Source organism: Rana temporaria, chromosome 4 (assembly GCF_905171775.1).
Source record: "Rana temporaria chromosome 4, aRanTem1.1, whole genome shotgun sequence".
NCBI lineage: Eukaryota > Metazoa > Chordata > Amphibia > Anura > Ranidae > Rana > Rana temporaria.
Genome location: NC_053492.1, coordinates 1,970,037 through 1,985,487, shown reverse-complemented (window position 1 = coordinate 1,985,487; position 15,451 = coordinate 1,970,037). Strand labels below are relative to the sequence as shown.

Here is a 15,451-nt window from a genome sequence, read left to right as displayed (position 1 = left end):
TTGAGTTTCTTAGGCAGACGTTTCGTCTGCATCCAGTTTGACACCTATTAACACCTCTGAGAATCACTAGGTTGTAGACAGCGTTATCACACAATTAAAGGCCTTTCAAAAGCTAGCCTTATTTAACATATGAACCCTTTTTACCTCTAACACACACAATATAACTAAAACAAGCAGGGAGAATTACACTGAAGCATATGCTTCACAGGACCCTTCCCTCTTTTCCACGCCCTTTTAAACATTAAAAAACGAAAATATGGCGGGAGCACAGGAGCGTGGGTTACCCTTTGCTGACGAGGAAAGGCAGGAGGCGGGACCGTCACGATCCCGGCCCAGGCGATTCAAAGCGACAAATATGTCACTACACGAAATGGTGGAGGTTCTCTTGAGGAAAGACTATGATGGGGATTATGGCCCATACAACACCCCTAATCGGAGGAAGGCCAAAATTATGGATAAAGTGGCAAGGAGACTGTATGCCAGATTTGGGGTCACAAGGTCCAAGGAACAGCTGAGAAAGAGATGGTCCGACTTGAAACTGCGTGAGCCAGAGCAGTTTAGGAGGATCAAGCGGATTCTAGATACAAGTAGGTAATTGTAATGTTTATTTAGCAATTGACTTTCAAATTTGTGAACATGTTTTTCTCCATGTGCTTCTTTGGCCTGGTAGTACTTTTGAACATGGCAAAGTTGTTTTGTGTTTTTTCCGAAGTGTATTATTTTACCCTTCGTAGTAAACATCGTTCCTCCACATCGTTCTTCACAAATCAGATCTTTTCCGTTATTTCAGGAAAAGCACACCTGTGGACATGACTATTTAGCGTAAAACATTGTTTATAAACAATGTTGACAAGATGATGTGTTTGTTCAACTTTACTAGAATGTGATGGGAAAACGTGAACAATTCATACAGTGATACTAAACAGCTGTTTTCAGATCTGTACTCAATAGCACCTGTGTGTCCCCCCCTAACTAACTTTTTTAATAGGGTCACCCACAAATATTATATTTGGGGTGCATCCATGTGTGTCACTTTGCCAAAAAGGGGCAGGATCTCAGCTTGGGAGAAGTCAGACAAACAAAATTTATGTTTGTAGGAATGCTCCGAAACACGAAATTGGAGCTCACTTCTAAACAATGTTTGCTCTTTCTGCCCTCAAAACTCGGTGTGCTGAGTCTACCTTTTTTTTCTTGTTATTAGGGGAAAGAAGAGGACAGGCTTCGGAGGAGGCAAGGAGGGCCAAACCCAATAAACCCCACCAACCACAGCATGTGGAGGAGGAGGATGTTGAAGAAGGAGTGATGAAAGAAGGAGTGGTGGAAGAAGGAATGGTGGAAGAAGGAGTGGTTGAAGAAATCAAGGAGGAAGGAGTGGTGGAAAGAGTTGTTGAAGATGGAGAGTTGGAGATTATCAGCACAACAGGTCAGTATCCCCCCAGCCTTCAAGGGAAAAAGTGATGTAGGTAGGCCTTTTTTAGGGGATGAAGATGGTGGTATCCCTGCAAGTGGTAGTTCAACTTTTTCCAGGGCTAGTGCCCAAATTGTCATACAACAGATTATGGAATGCAGTACGAAAATTGACAATATGAGAAATAGAATGATTGTGATGGAGCAAAACTTCAAAAACATCATTGACATGATGGACCATATCCAAGAGTAACCCCCCCCCCCCCAAAAAAAAATCCTGTTTAAATGTGATGTTTTGCACAACAATTTTGTTTGAAGATTCCACACGCCAAAATTTTTCGATGCACACAATGTGTCAACATGTGCTATCTGCCATCACAGGATATCGATTGGCTTTGCTTTGGGGGTTCAAGCCCTTCCTCGCTACTCAAGTAGGTGAGAGGAAGGGTTTGCCACCCAAAACACATCCATTGATCACCCATGATGGCAGATAGCACATTTTGACAGATGGCATGGTATCAGGAGAGAATTCCCCATTTGGCCAGTCCTAATGTGTGCATCTTGAAATTTTGGCTTGTTCTGGGGTGACATCACCCCATCACATGTGTTTGGAATAAGGTTGAACTTTGTAAGTTCCATTGTTTGTAGATCTTGTTTTATTCTAAAAACGCGTGGGTTTTGTACAACATGTAAACATATATTTTACCAAGGAAAAAAATAAATAAAAAATAAATGGAAAACTTTAAAAATAAAGTAAGAAAAAAAAAACTTGGGCAGAAACAAAGACTTGTCTATTTTGTTACCAGAAGTTTAAAAAATTAGGGGTTGAACAAAGAATAAAAAGCCCTGATAAAGATAAAAATGGAGTGGCTTCTTCTTTCTATGCTCTATACCAGTATGTACATGTGTGACTACTGTGCAATTGTGTTAATTTAACCACTTCCCGACGGCCGTACGACTATATACGGCCGCAGGGTGGTTCTACTTCTCTGGGGCGCCGTGTTTTTACGTCCGCCCCTTTCCTCGTTTCCCGAGCGCGCAGCGGGGAACTTCTGTGCTGGCAGTGTCCCTTGGACACAGCCAATCACAGATCGCCGTGAACGGCCAATCGGAGTGGCCGTTTCGTAGGCGATTTGTGCGGCCAATGAGAGATGATCTCATATGTAAACATATGAGATAATTTCTCATTGCTGGCTCTCACACTGACAGCGTCCTGTCAGGGAGAGAGGAGACCGATCTGTGTCCCTTGTACATAGAGACACAGATCAGTCACCCCCCTTCCCCCACAGTTAGAACACTATATAGGGAATACATTTAACCCCTTCCTCACCCCTAGTGTTAACCCCTTCCCTGCCAGTCACATTTATACAGTAATTAGTGTATATGTATAGCACTGATCGCAGTATAAATGTGAATGATGCCAAAAATGTGTCAAAAGTGTCCGATGTGTCCGCCATAATGTCGCAGTCGCAATAAAAATCGCAGATCGCCGCCATTACTAGTAAGAAAAAAAAATAAAAAATAATAATTCTGTCCCTTATTTTGTAGGCGCTATAACTTTTGCGCAAACCAGTCTCTTAATGCGTTTTTTTTTTTTTACTAAAAATATGTAGAATACGTATAGGCCTAGACTGAGGAAAACATTTTTTTTTTTTTTAAATTGAGCTATTTATTATAGCAACAAGTAAAACTTTTTTTTTTTTTTTTTCAAAATTGTCGCTCTATTTTTGTTTATAGCGCAAAAAATAAAAACCGCAGAGGTGATCAAATACCACCAAAAGAAAGCTCCATTTGTGGGAAAAAAAGGACGCCAATTTTGTTTGGGAGCCACGTCGCACGACCGCGCAATTGTCAGTTAAAGCGATGCAGTGCCGAATCAAAAAAGTCCTCTGGGCAGGAAGGGGGTTTAAGTGCCCAGTAAGGAAGTGGTTAAGATAACTGAGAACTACATTTGGCACTAGAAGGAGAACCAGGGAGACAGAGAAATGAAACCAAAGCAAGAATGACAGACAACTGTATAAATTCCAATGGTCAAATTATTTATTAGGTAATTAATATTTCTTTCTTTTGGGGGCCGAATTAGAAAGAAATATTTTCAGGCATAGCAATGGCCCCCCGACCCATGAAGTACTCAACATATTTGTCGCGTGCCTCACGAGCAGATTGGGGGGCCAAGCCAGCACGACCAGTGTCCATGCCAGGAAAGGTATCTGAGGGCAGTCCTGCCTCAGCACCAATGTTGGCTAGGTACGACTGGGAGTGCCTGCGTAAAAAATTGTGCAAAATGCAACAGGCATAAACAACGGTGTTCAATTTATATTCTGCCAGGTGTATCGCTGTCAGGAACAGGCGGAACCGGTTGGCGAGTATCCCAAGGCATTCTCGACTACCCTCCGAGCTCTGGCCAGCCGAAAATTGAAAACCCTTCTCTCTGGGTTGAGGGTCCTCTGGGGAAAAGGCCGCATGAGGTGAGGTCCAAGCCCGAAAGCTTCATCCGCGAGAAAAACAAACGGAAGTCCCTCCAAATTGACTTCATCCTGTGGCAGTTCCAGACCACCAGTTTGTAGATGCTTGGCAAACTCCGTCTGCGTGAACACTCCCCCATCTGACAGCCGGCCGTTCTTCCCCACGTCCACATACAGAAACTCGTACTGTGCCGACACCACCGCCATCAACACGATACTATGGAAACCTTTGTAGTTAAAATAGTACGACCCCGAACGGGGTGGCGGAACTATGCGGATGTGTCCTCTGCCATTCCTGTGGCGTGGAGGGCAACTGTGGGGACAAACAAAAAATTACAATTAGAAATTAAAAAAGAAAAACATTGCAATCACAATTCCAAAAACATCATTGTGCCACATCATTATTATAACATTTATTAGTAGCATTGGAGTGAGTATTACATGGCCAAAAATATAGGCCCACTTCAGACTCCTCACCCCTCTGATGGGGCATTAAACAATTTTAGGGGGGGGGGGGGTGCTAGCTGAGTGTAGGCCCTAAAAAATTAAAACAGGTAGCACTATGCCTACAAATAGTTACTAAATCACAAAAACACAAAACAAAATATGAGGGGGGGGGGGATCTACAATGGAGCAGAAAAAAATAAGGTTGAAAAAAAGACTAGGCTAGGTGTGTTTGGCCCTAGGATAGCATGCTGGACAGGTTTAGTGAAGGGAAAGATGCATGTAGGACAATAAAAAAGCTTGTAAAGCTTCAAACAGGCATGGGGACAAAAGGGAATATTCACAGCATAATACAATCATGGGAAGTAGGTAAATCTGCAAAAATCCCCAAAAAATTGCATCCATAGAAAAAAACAAGATTGTGAAGTCTAAAGGAGGAAGCTTACCTTAATATACTCCTCCTGCATGACTTGAATGATAGCAGAACACGTCTCCGGTATGATGATCCCAAGCGCCTGGGGAGAGATGCCTGTCGAGAACTTGAGGTCCTGCAGGCTCCTCCCAGTCGCCAGGTACCGCAGCGTGGCAATAAGCCTCTGCTCGGCCGTGATGGCAAGGCGCATCACAGTGTCCTGCCTCGTGATATAGGGGGACAGAAGATCCAATAGACGGTGGAAAACGGGGTCCGTCATACGGAGAAAGTTCCTGAAATCATCAGGATTATTCTCCTGGATTTCCCTAAGCAGAGGCATATGAGAAAATTGGTCACGCTGGCACAACCAATTCTTGGCCCAGGAACTCCTCCTCCCTCTGGTCCTGGCCAAAGTCCTTGAGTAACTATGAACTGCAGAAGCCAGCCCATAGGCAGCACGAAGTTTTGCAAAATCACGCTGCTCCATCATGGTTTAAAACCGGCCGGCTAGTCAGAACGCACTTCAAACAGATAGCACCCCCAAATCCAGCAATACCTGTAAAGATTGCACTGCACTCAGATACGAGTGGACGAGATGGCACTGCAAAGCAGAAACGACCCGAAAGCCAGCACTGAATGACAAATACGATCCCACAAGCACACACTGAACCCGAGAATACGATCTGAAAAAGCACGGAGACTGAAAAGCGCGAATCGGCTCTCACCAACCTTTCACTAACACGCGGTTACACGGAATTAGCCAAAGCGGACTCAAGGGCGGTAACGAAGGCTTTGGCCTACCCCTTTATAGTGCCGTTGTACGTGGGTCACGTGTCCGCGGTCTGACCCGATCGGATTTTGGACTGATGGTGTGTAGGCATGTGCAAAAGGGAAAATTTTGTTTAGTTTCGTTTCGTTTTAATTCGTTATTTAATTAATTTCGTTAAGTTAGGTTCGTTACATGTGTTAAATTCGTTTTCGGAACTCGTTCGTTTTCGACCGAATTTAGAAAAATCCGGTCGAATTCTAAAGTATTTAGACCGGATTCGACAACAAATAGTCTCTTTTCGAATATAATTTCGAAATTCGATCGGAATTCGAAAAAAATAAAAATAATTTCGAATTCCAAATCCGAAAACCCGCGGACGAAATTCGATCGGAATTCGAAAAAAAAAAGCGAATTTCGTCCGCGGGTTTTCGATTCGGAATCGAAAACGTTCGGATTCGGTAAATTCATTAATATTACATTTCGGGAATTCGTATGCTTCCGAATGTCCGAATAATGAAAAATTTGTCTGAATTTCGATTCGGAACGAAACGAAATGCACATGCCTAATGGTGTGCACGCATATCAGGCCATACAGCCACTTCAGAGGTGAACCTGATGAAAAGGGACCGACGGGCCAGTCTCATCGGTTTGGTCCGACCGTGTGTACAAGGCCTTACACCTCCACCCCCATCAGGGGAAGCCCCTCTGTTTCTCCCACCAGCAGGGGAACCACCTCAAGGGGCTCACCCTACACCCGCTCAATCGCCTCTTCTGCCCCAAGAAAGGTGACCAGGAAGACGAGGGGTGTACCCGTTAATGTCCAGGACCAAATAGCCCTGGACCAGAGCCAGCAGACCCGGCATATGGGGGAGATAGCCGGGCACCTGCAGCAGATGGCTCATAATGCAGGCCAAATCCGGGAGGCAGTGCAGGAGGTGAGCTGCAACAGCTCTGCAGTGGCCACCTGTGTGGTTGACCTGCAGGCCAACACTGTCAACATGGTGGGCAAGGTGTATAGCCTTATTGAGGCTGTAAAGGCAAACACAGCTGCCATACAGGAGGAGGGGAGACGGAGGCAACAAAATGAGCGGGCTAACCTCACCCGCCAGCTGAGGATGCAGGCCCAAACCAACCTGGTCCTCACCCGAATTGCAGTGGCCTTGGAGGGCAGGCAGCCGTCACCTGCCAGGAGTGGCCCACCCGGGGATGAGCCACCTCCATATGTCCCCCACCCCAGGCAGCTGAGGAGCCAGAGAGGTGGCAGCAGGCGCAGCCGCCGTCAGGCAAGATAATTGCCTTTTTTTCAAGACTTTTTTTACTATGCTCAGGTGATGAGTTTATTTTTTTACTATGCTCAGGTGATGCTTTTTCTAATTTTGAAAGCACACGGTGAGGAGTGCTGCTACAGTGTGACTGGTGTGTGAATGTGGGGGGGGTGACACTCCTGCTGGCAAAGGGGTGTCACCCTCGGGCCGTGTGAATGCTGTATGAATGTACAGCGACTTAATTGGAGCCTTGGCGTGGCGTTGCTGCTCCCAAGTCCCATGCGGTGTACTTTGGGCTAATCCAATTTGATGAGGATGTGGGGTGTGGGTGCTAGGGACCACAGTGGTGTGCACGCGTGCATTCTCATTGTGCCATGATGAATGTGTGTGTTTAACGTGCAAACATGTCTTCTGTGAGGCGTCTTCTGACTGCTGCTCCCTCAGCAGACGGGTACCCTCGATTATGGGGGGATTGCGTGGTTCGGGGGTCAGGTCATCACGTAGGTCAATCTCCAGGCCCTTTCTCACGGCGAAGTTGTGCAGAATGCAACATGCACCGATGATCTGGCACACAAAGTTTGGGGAATACAACAGGGTACCCCTAGACTTATCCAGACATCGGAAACGGGACTTCAGGAGGCCAAAGGTGCGTTCCACCATCAAGGTTACGTGTGTGGGCAGCATTGTATCTTTCCTCTCCTGGGGTTTGGGGATTCCGGTATGGAGTCATGAGATGGGGTCCAAGTGCATATGCCGAGTCACCTGGAAAGGAAAAGACAGGAGGATGTTAGTCATGCATGTGCCCCTCGTGATGTCTGCATCATGGGAGGGGACAGACATGCCTGACACCCATGTCACTCACCAACCAGCCAGCTGTCCCCATACACGTTCTGTTCAAAATCCGTTGGGATGGTGCTTTGACGGTATATGAAGCTGTCGTGGCTGGACCCTGGGTGTTTGGCACGGACGTGCTTTATGAGGCATTGGGCATCGGCTATCACCTGTACGTTGATGGAATGCCACTGCTTCCGATTGCGGTATATGTGCTCTGTCTCACGGGGGGGCCGTAGTGCCACATGTGTGCAATCAATAGCCCCCACAGTGTGTGGGAATACTGCAATTCTGTAGAAATCCTCCATTGCCTTCAGCCGCAGATGCTCCTGGGTGGGTCTGACAATGTGGTGGGACATGCGTCTGAGGATTGCGGGGACAACCTGGTGCACACATCTGCTCATGCTGGTTTGTGACATCCCAGACATGACTCCACTTGTACGCTGAAAAGATCCACTTGCAAGAAAATGCAGTGTTGCCAGTACCTTGACCAGTGGCTGCACTGCATGTGTGCGTTGTGTCTTGCTGGTGATGTCATATTGCAGGGTTCTGGCTATTTCATGGATGGCATCAGGGCTCAATCTGAAGATGCGATACACCTCCAAATCCCCCATGCCAAAGATGTTCATGCGCGTGCGGTATATCCTCTCCCGTGCACTCTCCGTAGTGCTAGGAGCACGCTTGCCCCTGGCATGTTGGCACACAGATGTGTTGTCCTGTGGTTGCTCAGCTCGTCCGTAACGTGGCTGTAGCTGCTCTCCAGCTGACCTGTGTCCGTCTGGTGCAAAGTTATTCCACCTTTTTGATGGAATAACTTTAGGCCTGACGTACGACTTACGCGCACCGGGTTTAGCCTGCGTCGGGCGCGCTTACATGTGTGAATCGGCTTATCTCCCTCATTTGCATATTTGAATAGGAAATGAATGTGATCGCAAGATGCGTCGAGCGTAAATATGCGCCCACGCTACGCCGGTGCAGAAAAGTTAAGTTGGTCGGAGGAAGCCTATTTTAAGGCGTATCTTGTTCTGTGGGTACGGCGCATAGATACGATGGCGTATATTTACACCTACGCCGCGTATCTGTAGATAGGCCGGCCTAACTCTTTCTGAATCCACCTATATGAGATGTTTCTGCAGTTCCTCTGAGCTCCACAAGATGGCAGACAGGAAGTCTCTATGGAAGACAGGAAGTGATGTCAGGTACAGACAGGAAGTTCCGGGTGAGAGGTGAGTCAGGAGGAAAAAGAGAGGCGACGTCGCTGGAAGAGGCAGCAGAGGAGGTAATAAGATCTTATTTTCTATTTACACCCAGTAACCCCCGTCATGTCCGTCCTCTTCCTCCATAGTCACTGTGATGTCTTTTATCTCCAGCAGATGATGATACACACATATATAGTGTGGAGACCTAGATTAACCCCTTCAGGGTCAGAACATTTCCCCACCTATGGGGCCGGAACATTCTCTTTATATTTATATTTCCATAGGTGGGGAAATGTTATAGACCAAAGGGAAGGAGGATCCCAGAAACATATCAAACACTAAACTGAATGTTCCTCTGTGTGTAAGACCACTGGGGGGCATTCTTACACGATAGAACCCCTCATATTATCCCCCATACACCCCCATCCTAATATTATACAACCAGTACAGTCCAAATCATTCTCTCTTATTAATTATTGGTCCACAGGTAAATCTGTATACATCGCATGACCAATCAGCATGGAGGAAGACCGGAGTCACATGACTGAGAGGATTCTAAACCTCACCCTGGAGATCATCTACCTGCTGACCGGAGAGGTGAGGAGGATTCTGGGAGGTCACATGACATCACTCTTATCTCTATTAATAATATAGACCTGACCGGAGAGGTGAGGAGGATTCTGGGAGGTCACATGACATCACTCTTATCTCTATTAATAATACAGACCTGACCGGAGAGGTGAGGTGGATTCTGGGAGGTCACATGACATCACTCTTATCTCTATTAATAATACACAGACCGGAGAGGAGAGGAGGATTCTGGGAGGTCACATGACATCACTCTTATCTCTATTAATAATACAGACCGGAGAGGTGAGGAGGATTCTGGGAGGTCACATGACATCACTCTTATCTCTATTAATTATACAGACCTGACCGGAGAGGTGAGGAGGATTCTGGGAGGTCACATGATATCACTCTTATCTCTATTAATAATACACAGACCTGACCGGAGAGGTGAGGAGGATTCTGGGAGGTCACATGACATCACTCTTATCTCTATTAATTATACAGACCTGACCGGAGAGGTGAGGAGGATTCTAGGATTCTAACATGATATTCCTATTGGTTCCTCAATACAGAAATTTACTCTTGTGAAGTCAGGTGATCATATGACCATCACAGTGCCCCCATGTGACTCCCTAAAACCCGAGAGACACAACATGGAGAAGATTCTAGAAGTCACCAAGAAGATGATGGAGCTGCTGACAGGAGAGGTGAGGAGGATTCTGGGACATTATCCAGTAACAGACAAGGGGTGTGTCTGGATGGTGACTGTATCATTGTGTGTGTCAGGTTCCTATAAGGTGTCAGGATGTCACTGTCTATTTCTCCATGGAGGAGGGGGAGTATTTAGAAGGACACAAGGATCTCTACAAGGACGTCATGATGGACAATCAGCCGCCCCTCACATCACCGGGTAAGAGGAGACTTTATTGTAAAGGAGAGAGCAGTACGGAGGCTCCACCTAGATCCCCCATCATCTGATAAACACATAGAAACAATGTATTCAGTCAGTGTGTGTGTGTTTCCTACAGATGGATCCAGTAATGGGAACCCACCAGAGAGATGTCCCCGTCCTCAGGATTCCACACTGGTCAATATTAAAGAAGAGATAAAAGAGGAGGATGATGAGGATGGGGTGATGGAGGAGTCAGAGTTTCCAAAAGGACACAAAGATCTGTACCAGGACACCATGGTGGAGTCATCCAGCTACAGAGACCCCCCAGAGAGATGTCCCCATCCTCTGTATTCCCGGGATTCCACACAGGAAGGTCACACCATCCCTCCTTATTTAAAGGTTGGTGGGACGGAACATCTAGACATGGACTTGTGGGGGGATGTGTGGATTTTATAGATGTGATGTCACAATAATAAAGATTATATCTTACAGATGATATTCTCTCTCATTCTCTTGGTTTAGAGTGGAGATCCAATCGATATAGAATTTGAGGTGAAATCAGAAGAAGAAGAGACGTATGTGAGGGATGATCAGCAGTCTATGGAGGAGGATGGAATAACGGGGACATTTATAGAGGAGGACACTCCTACAGAGATCAGCACAGGTGGGTCATTAACACTAAATCCATTCCTCCACCCATACTGCTCACTGATTGGTCCAGAGTAGGGCGGGGGCTGGGTGATATCAGCCTGTAATCCCCTGGTCACTTTCCTGAGCTGTGTCCCCCGTCCTGTATTCCTGTATTTCTCTGTGATAATCTTCCTTCTCTGTGCTGCAGACACAGTTCATGTATCTAGGATGGATTTATGGAGATTCTGGGGTTCAGCTGCTAGTAAAATGTTCATTTTTCCCCCCATAGGTGTTGCTTGTCTTAGTCATCTGGGGTATGTGTCTTAGGTCTTCTGCCCCATACCCAGATTTAGCGAGATCTCTGACAGAGGAATTCTCCCGGGGTTACTAGTTGTGATGTTTGCTGGCAGTCCCGGGTGGAGGGATAGGTCTGAATAGTCTCAGACCCAAGACAAGAAGAACTCTCCACATAGTATAGATCTATAAGATCTCTGACTTTATTCCATAGAAATATCTGTCACACACATCGGTAGACATGCACAGTGTATCTCCTCGCCGCTCGCTCGCTTCAGACTCTGCAGACCAATATTCATTTTGACGTCAATTTTTTTTTTAGTTTTAGTTGTATTTTAGTCACCTGAATTGTTTTAGTTTTCGTTGTGTTTAGTCAACTAAAATCTGCAGTACGTTTTAGCCGACTAAAATTGAATGTGTTTTTTCGGTAAATTGTAATGCATTATTTATGGTCGTTACCATCTGACCGAGAGAGATGTGGATCACATAAACACGCCACAAGACTTACAACATAAAAAGACCTGAAGTGTGCCTTGGTGGTCTGGTCAGTATGCCAAGAAAAGGGGGCATACCCAAAGTAAGTAATTGGTAGTTAATTGAAGAAGGATATGCTGAGAAGTGCCCTGAAAAAGGGAAGGGCGGGAGGGTGTCGAATGCGATTGAATGCGCAAACTCACGGACATGAGGTGAGCTGGGAAGAGTCAGCCCAGTGACATGTACCGCACACTGAACCGACAAAGAGCATGTGTGAGTGGGCTGCTTAAATACCCTCCGGGCTCCTCCCATAAACTCAGGCCACCATACTGGCCTTCTTATTGATGGTCGTTACCCTCTGACCGAGAGAGATGTGGATCACATAAACACGCGACAAGACTTACAACATAAATAGACCTGAAGTGTGCCTTGGTGGTCTGGTCAGTATGCCAAGAAAAGGGGGCAAAAGACTCAGATAGGGAAATAGCTTTTATTGATTTCTTGTATTTATTGAGCCAGCTTGGTAAAGGCTTGCGCCATTTATTCCTGAGGATTTGGGATGTATGTGGCAAAACAAGGAGACTTCCATCAGTCTGGTATCTTGATTACGTGGTCTGGTACTCCCTGTTGTGAGGCTGCTCTAATTCGGAAAGAATGTCCCGAGAACTGACTGGGGTTTGAAGCCCAAGTTGCTTAGGAGGATTCTGACATGCTTGACAAACTGGCTGCCACTCAGGGATCTGGTTTAGAAAGGGTAGCAACAAGCTACCATCAGATTGGCTGGGTAGATGCAGCAGTAGTCGGTCGAGCACCGTCACTGGGCATCAGGCGTTGTTAGTCAGAAACAGGTTGATGTCAACCCCCGGGGCTGGTTTGTTGTGTTTGCAGACTGTGAGATAGTAGTGGTTGGAAAGCAAGTCGGGTGGCGTCAGAGCAGTGTCTGACTGCCGGAGCCACTGACTGTAATTTCACTAGGTCGTAGGGAACCGTATAAGGCCTGGTAGATGGCTGTTTGGGTGACTATGCTGGGCAAAGCCCTAAACGGGGAACGAGTAAGGATTTCAGATGTCCCTAAAGAGGGCACTCTTGAAAGGTAGGCGCTTGCTACTGACTACAGGTTGGTGCCTTTGTATGCCCTGTAGGAGGGACTTGACTGCATGGGCTCGAGAATACTGACGGTTTACTGGGGTCCTGCAGGGACAGGAAATGCTGGACACCATCTAGATATGGCATGATAGTATTGAGAGAAAGGGTCAGCTGCGTGTGGCAATACAATATGAAGGCTAGGACGTGTCTAACTGCTGCTCCGGGGCAAGGGGCCAAAAATTAGCAGTTAGTGTTCCAAGCAGTGCGATAGGCCTTCAGTGTGTTGCGTGCCAAGGAGTGGTTAATAAGCTGTGTTGAGTTGGTGAGATGCGACTTCAGTCCATCGTCAGCAATGACCAGGGTGGGACAGGGATAGTTGTTGGGTCGGCTCCAGGCTTTTGCTGGAAAAACAAAGTAAGATTGGAATGGGACAGAGCATTAGCTGCGATTTTGCATTTGCCTGTCTACAGAAGATATTAAACTGGTGAGGGAGTGACAGCTGCAGGAGCCTGCGCAGGAAGGACGTGATGGGGAGTGACTTAGATCTACCTTAATTGATGATGTCGGCTGTGGCCTGATTGTCTGTGGTAAAGAACACTCTCTGTCCTGTTCAAGTGTGGCCCCAGACCTGGGCAGCTTCCACGATGGGGTACAGCACGAGGCATGATGAAGACTGGGCGAAGCAAAAATTTAAGAGGATTTCTGGGGGCCAAGGTTTGGAGAACCAGTGGCGGCCAAAAAATGGCCGCAAAAGCCAGTGGTGGCTCGGCTGACACTCCCGGGATTGAAGATTGAAATGCTGTTCTATCAGGTGGGGAAGTTGTCCCACATAGCTAAGTCTGCTACTGATGCTTGGTCTAGCTTGAGAACTTGGACTGGATCTTGCATCGGTGTGAGAAAATCAAGACAATACACAGGTGCTCAACAAGACGATATACATGCACTCGCTGACCATTGTGTGCTCGCAGACCAACGTGCGCTCGCAGACCAACGTGCGCTCGCAGACCAACGTGCGCCCGCAGACCAACGTGCACTCGCAGACCAACGTGCATTCGCTGACCAACGTGCATTCGATGACCAACGTGCACTCGCTGGTGCTGGATGGAAACCTGAACTAACCGCAGGGAAAAAGACAGAGAAAAGATGAGTGGCCCACGTGCCACTGAAGATGAATGGCCAACTAGGTGCCACTGTGTGTTTGTGTGGCTGATTGTTTGTCACTGAGGTGTGTTTGCAAGTTTAGTTTGTATTCGGGTTTGCACGTGGTGCGTGCTGCAAAGTTTTTTTATACTACTGCAGACAATATTGTGTGGTTGCAAGGGAGTCAGGTTGCTGGGATGATATTGTGTGGTTGCAGGGGCCTTGAGTATGAAGGTTTGTTTTGAGACGGCATTGCGTGGTTGCAAGGGTCTCAGTCTGGTTTGCTGAGACAATATTGCGTGGTTGCAAGGGTCTCAGTCTGGTTTGCTGAGACGGTATTGCGTGGTTGCTAAGGTCTCGATTATGAGGTTTGTTTTGAGATGGCCTTGTGTGGTTGCACGGGTCTCAACAAGTGAGGGGTTTCTGAGACAATATTGCGTTTTGCAATGGTCTCAAGTGAGTGTCGGGCTGCTGAGATGACTTTGTATGGCTGCAAAGGTCTGAACGGGTGTCAGGTTGCTGAGACAAGATTGTGTGGTTGCAAAGGTCTAGATGAGTGTGAGGTAGCTGAGATGATATTACATTTTGCAAGGGTCTCAAATGAGTGTCAAGTTGCTGAGACAATATTCCTTTTTTTTTTTTAAATGACTGTGAATGAAACGCTGGTAAACATGAGTTACCGCGTCTGGCAGTGTTTACAAGCGGTTACAGGCATTGGTGTTTTGAATGCCTCTGAACATCCGTCTGAACCCATTTTTATTTATTTTTTCGGGAACGTTTCTAACTCAACTGCCTAGAAACTACTATAAATGATCCTGTGTAGATGTACTGATAAGATAACATAGAGGAGAGATTGTGGATCCTGTGTACATGTACTGATAAGATAACAGAGGAGAGATTGGGGGTGGCTGAAAAAACACCCAACTGTTCCTAAACGTCCATTTACCAACAGCAGTGTACATGAGGCCTAAGACGATTTGTCTGGCTGCAAGGGTCTCAATGAATGCCAATGAGTGGGAGGTTGCTCGAGACGGTTTTGCGTGGTTGGAAGGGTCTCGATGAGTGTGGGGCTGCTGAGACGGTATTGCGTTTGCAAGGGTCGCAACAAGGGTGCCAGGCTGCTGAGACGATTTTGCGAGGTTAGCAACAGTCTCAACAGGTCAGGTTGCTGGGCCGAGATTGCGTGGTGGCAAATTTCAATTTTTTTTTGTGTTTTTATAAAAAAATTCTCTTTGCATTTTTTTTTGCATTTATATATATATATATATATATATATATATATATATATATATATATATATATATATATATATATATATATATATTGCGTTTTGTAAGGGTCATCTGTTGCAAGGGTCTTAACAAGGGTGTCAGGCTGCTGAGATGATTTTGCGTGGTTGCAAGGGTCTCAATAAGTGTGGGGCTGCTGAGATGCTATTGCGTTTGCAAGGGTCTCAACAAGTGTGTCAGGCTGCTGAGACGATTTTGCGTGGTTAGCAACGGTCTCAACAGGTGTCAGGTTGCTGGGCCAAGATTGCGCGGTGGCAACGTTTTTTTTTTTTTTTTTGCATTTT

At 46.4% G+C, this 15,451-nt stretch overlaps 1 protein-coding gene across 1 annotated transcript in view; it reads left to right on the top strand.

Annotated features, from left to right (window-relative positions):
- The first annotated feature begins 11,859 nt into the window (after positions 1-11,859).
- LOC120935216 (zinc finger protein 850-like) overlaps positions 11,860-15,451 on the top strand; it is a 59,081-nt gene continuing 55,489 nt past the window's right edge. The window contains exon 1 of the mRNA XM_040347382.1: positions 11,860-11,864. Within this exon, the coding sequence (XP_040203316.1) occupies positions 11,860-11,864 (5 nt within the window). The remainder of the gene's footprint in view (positions 11,865-15,451) is intronic.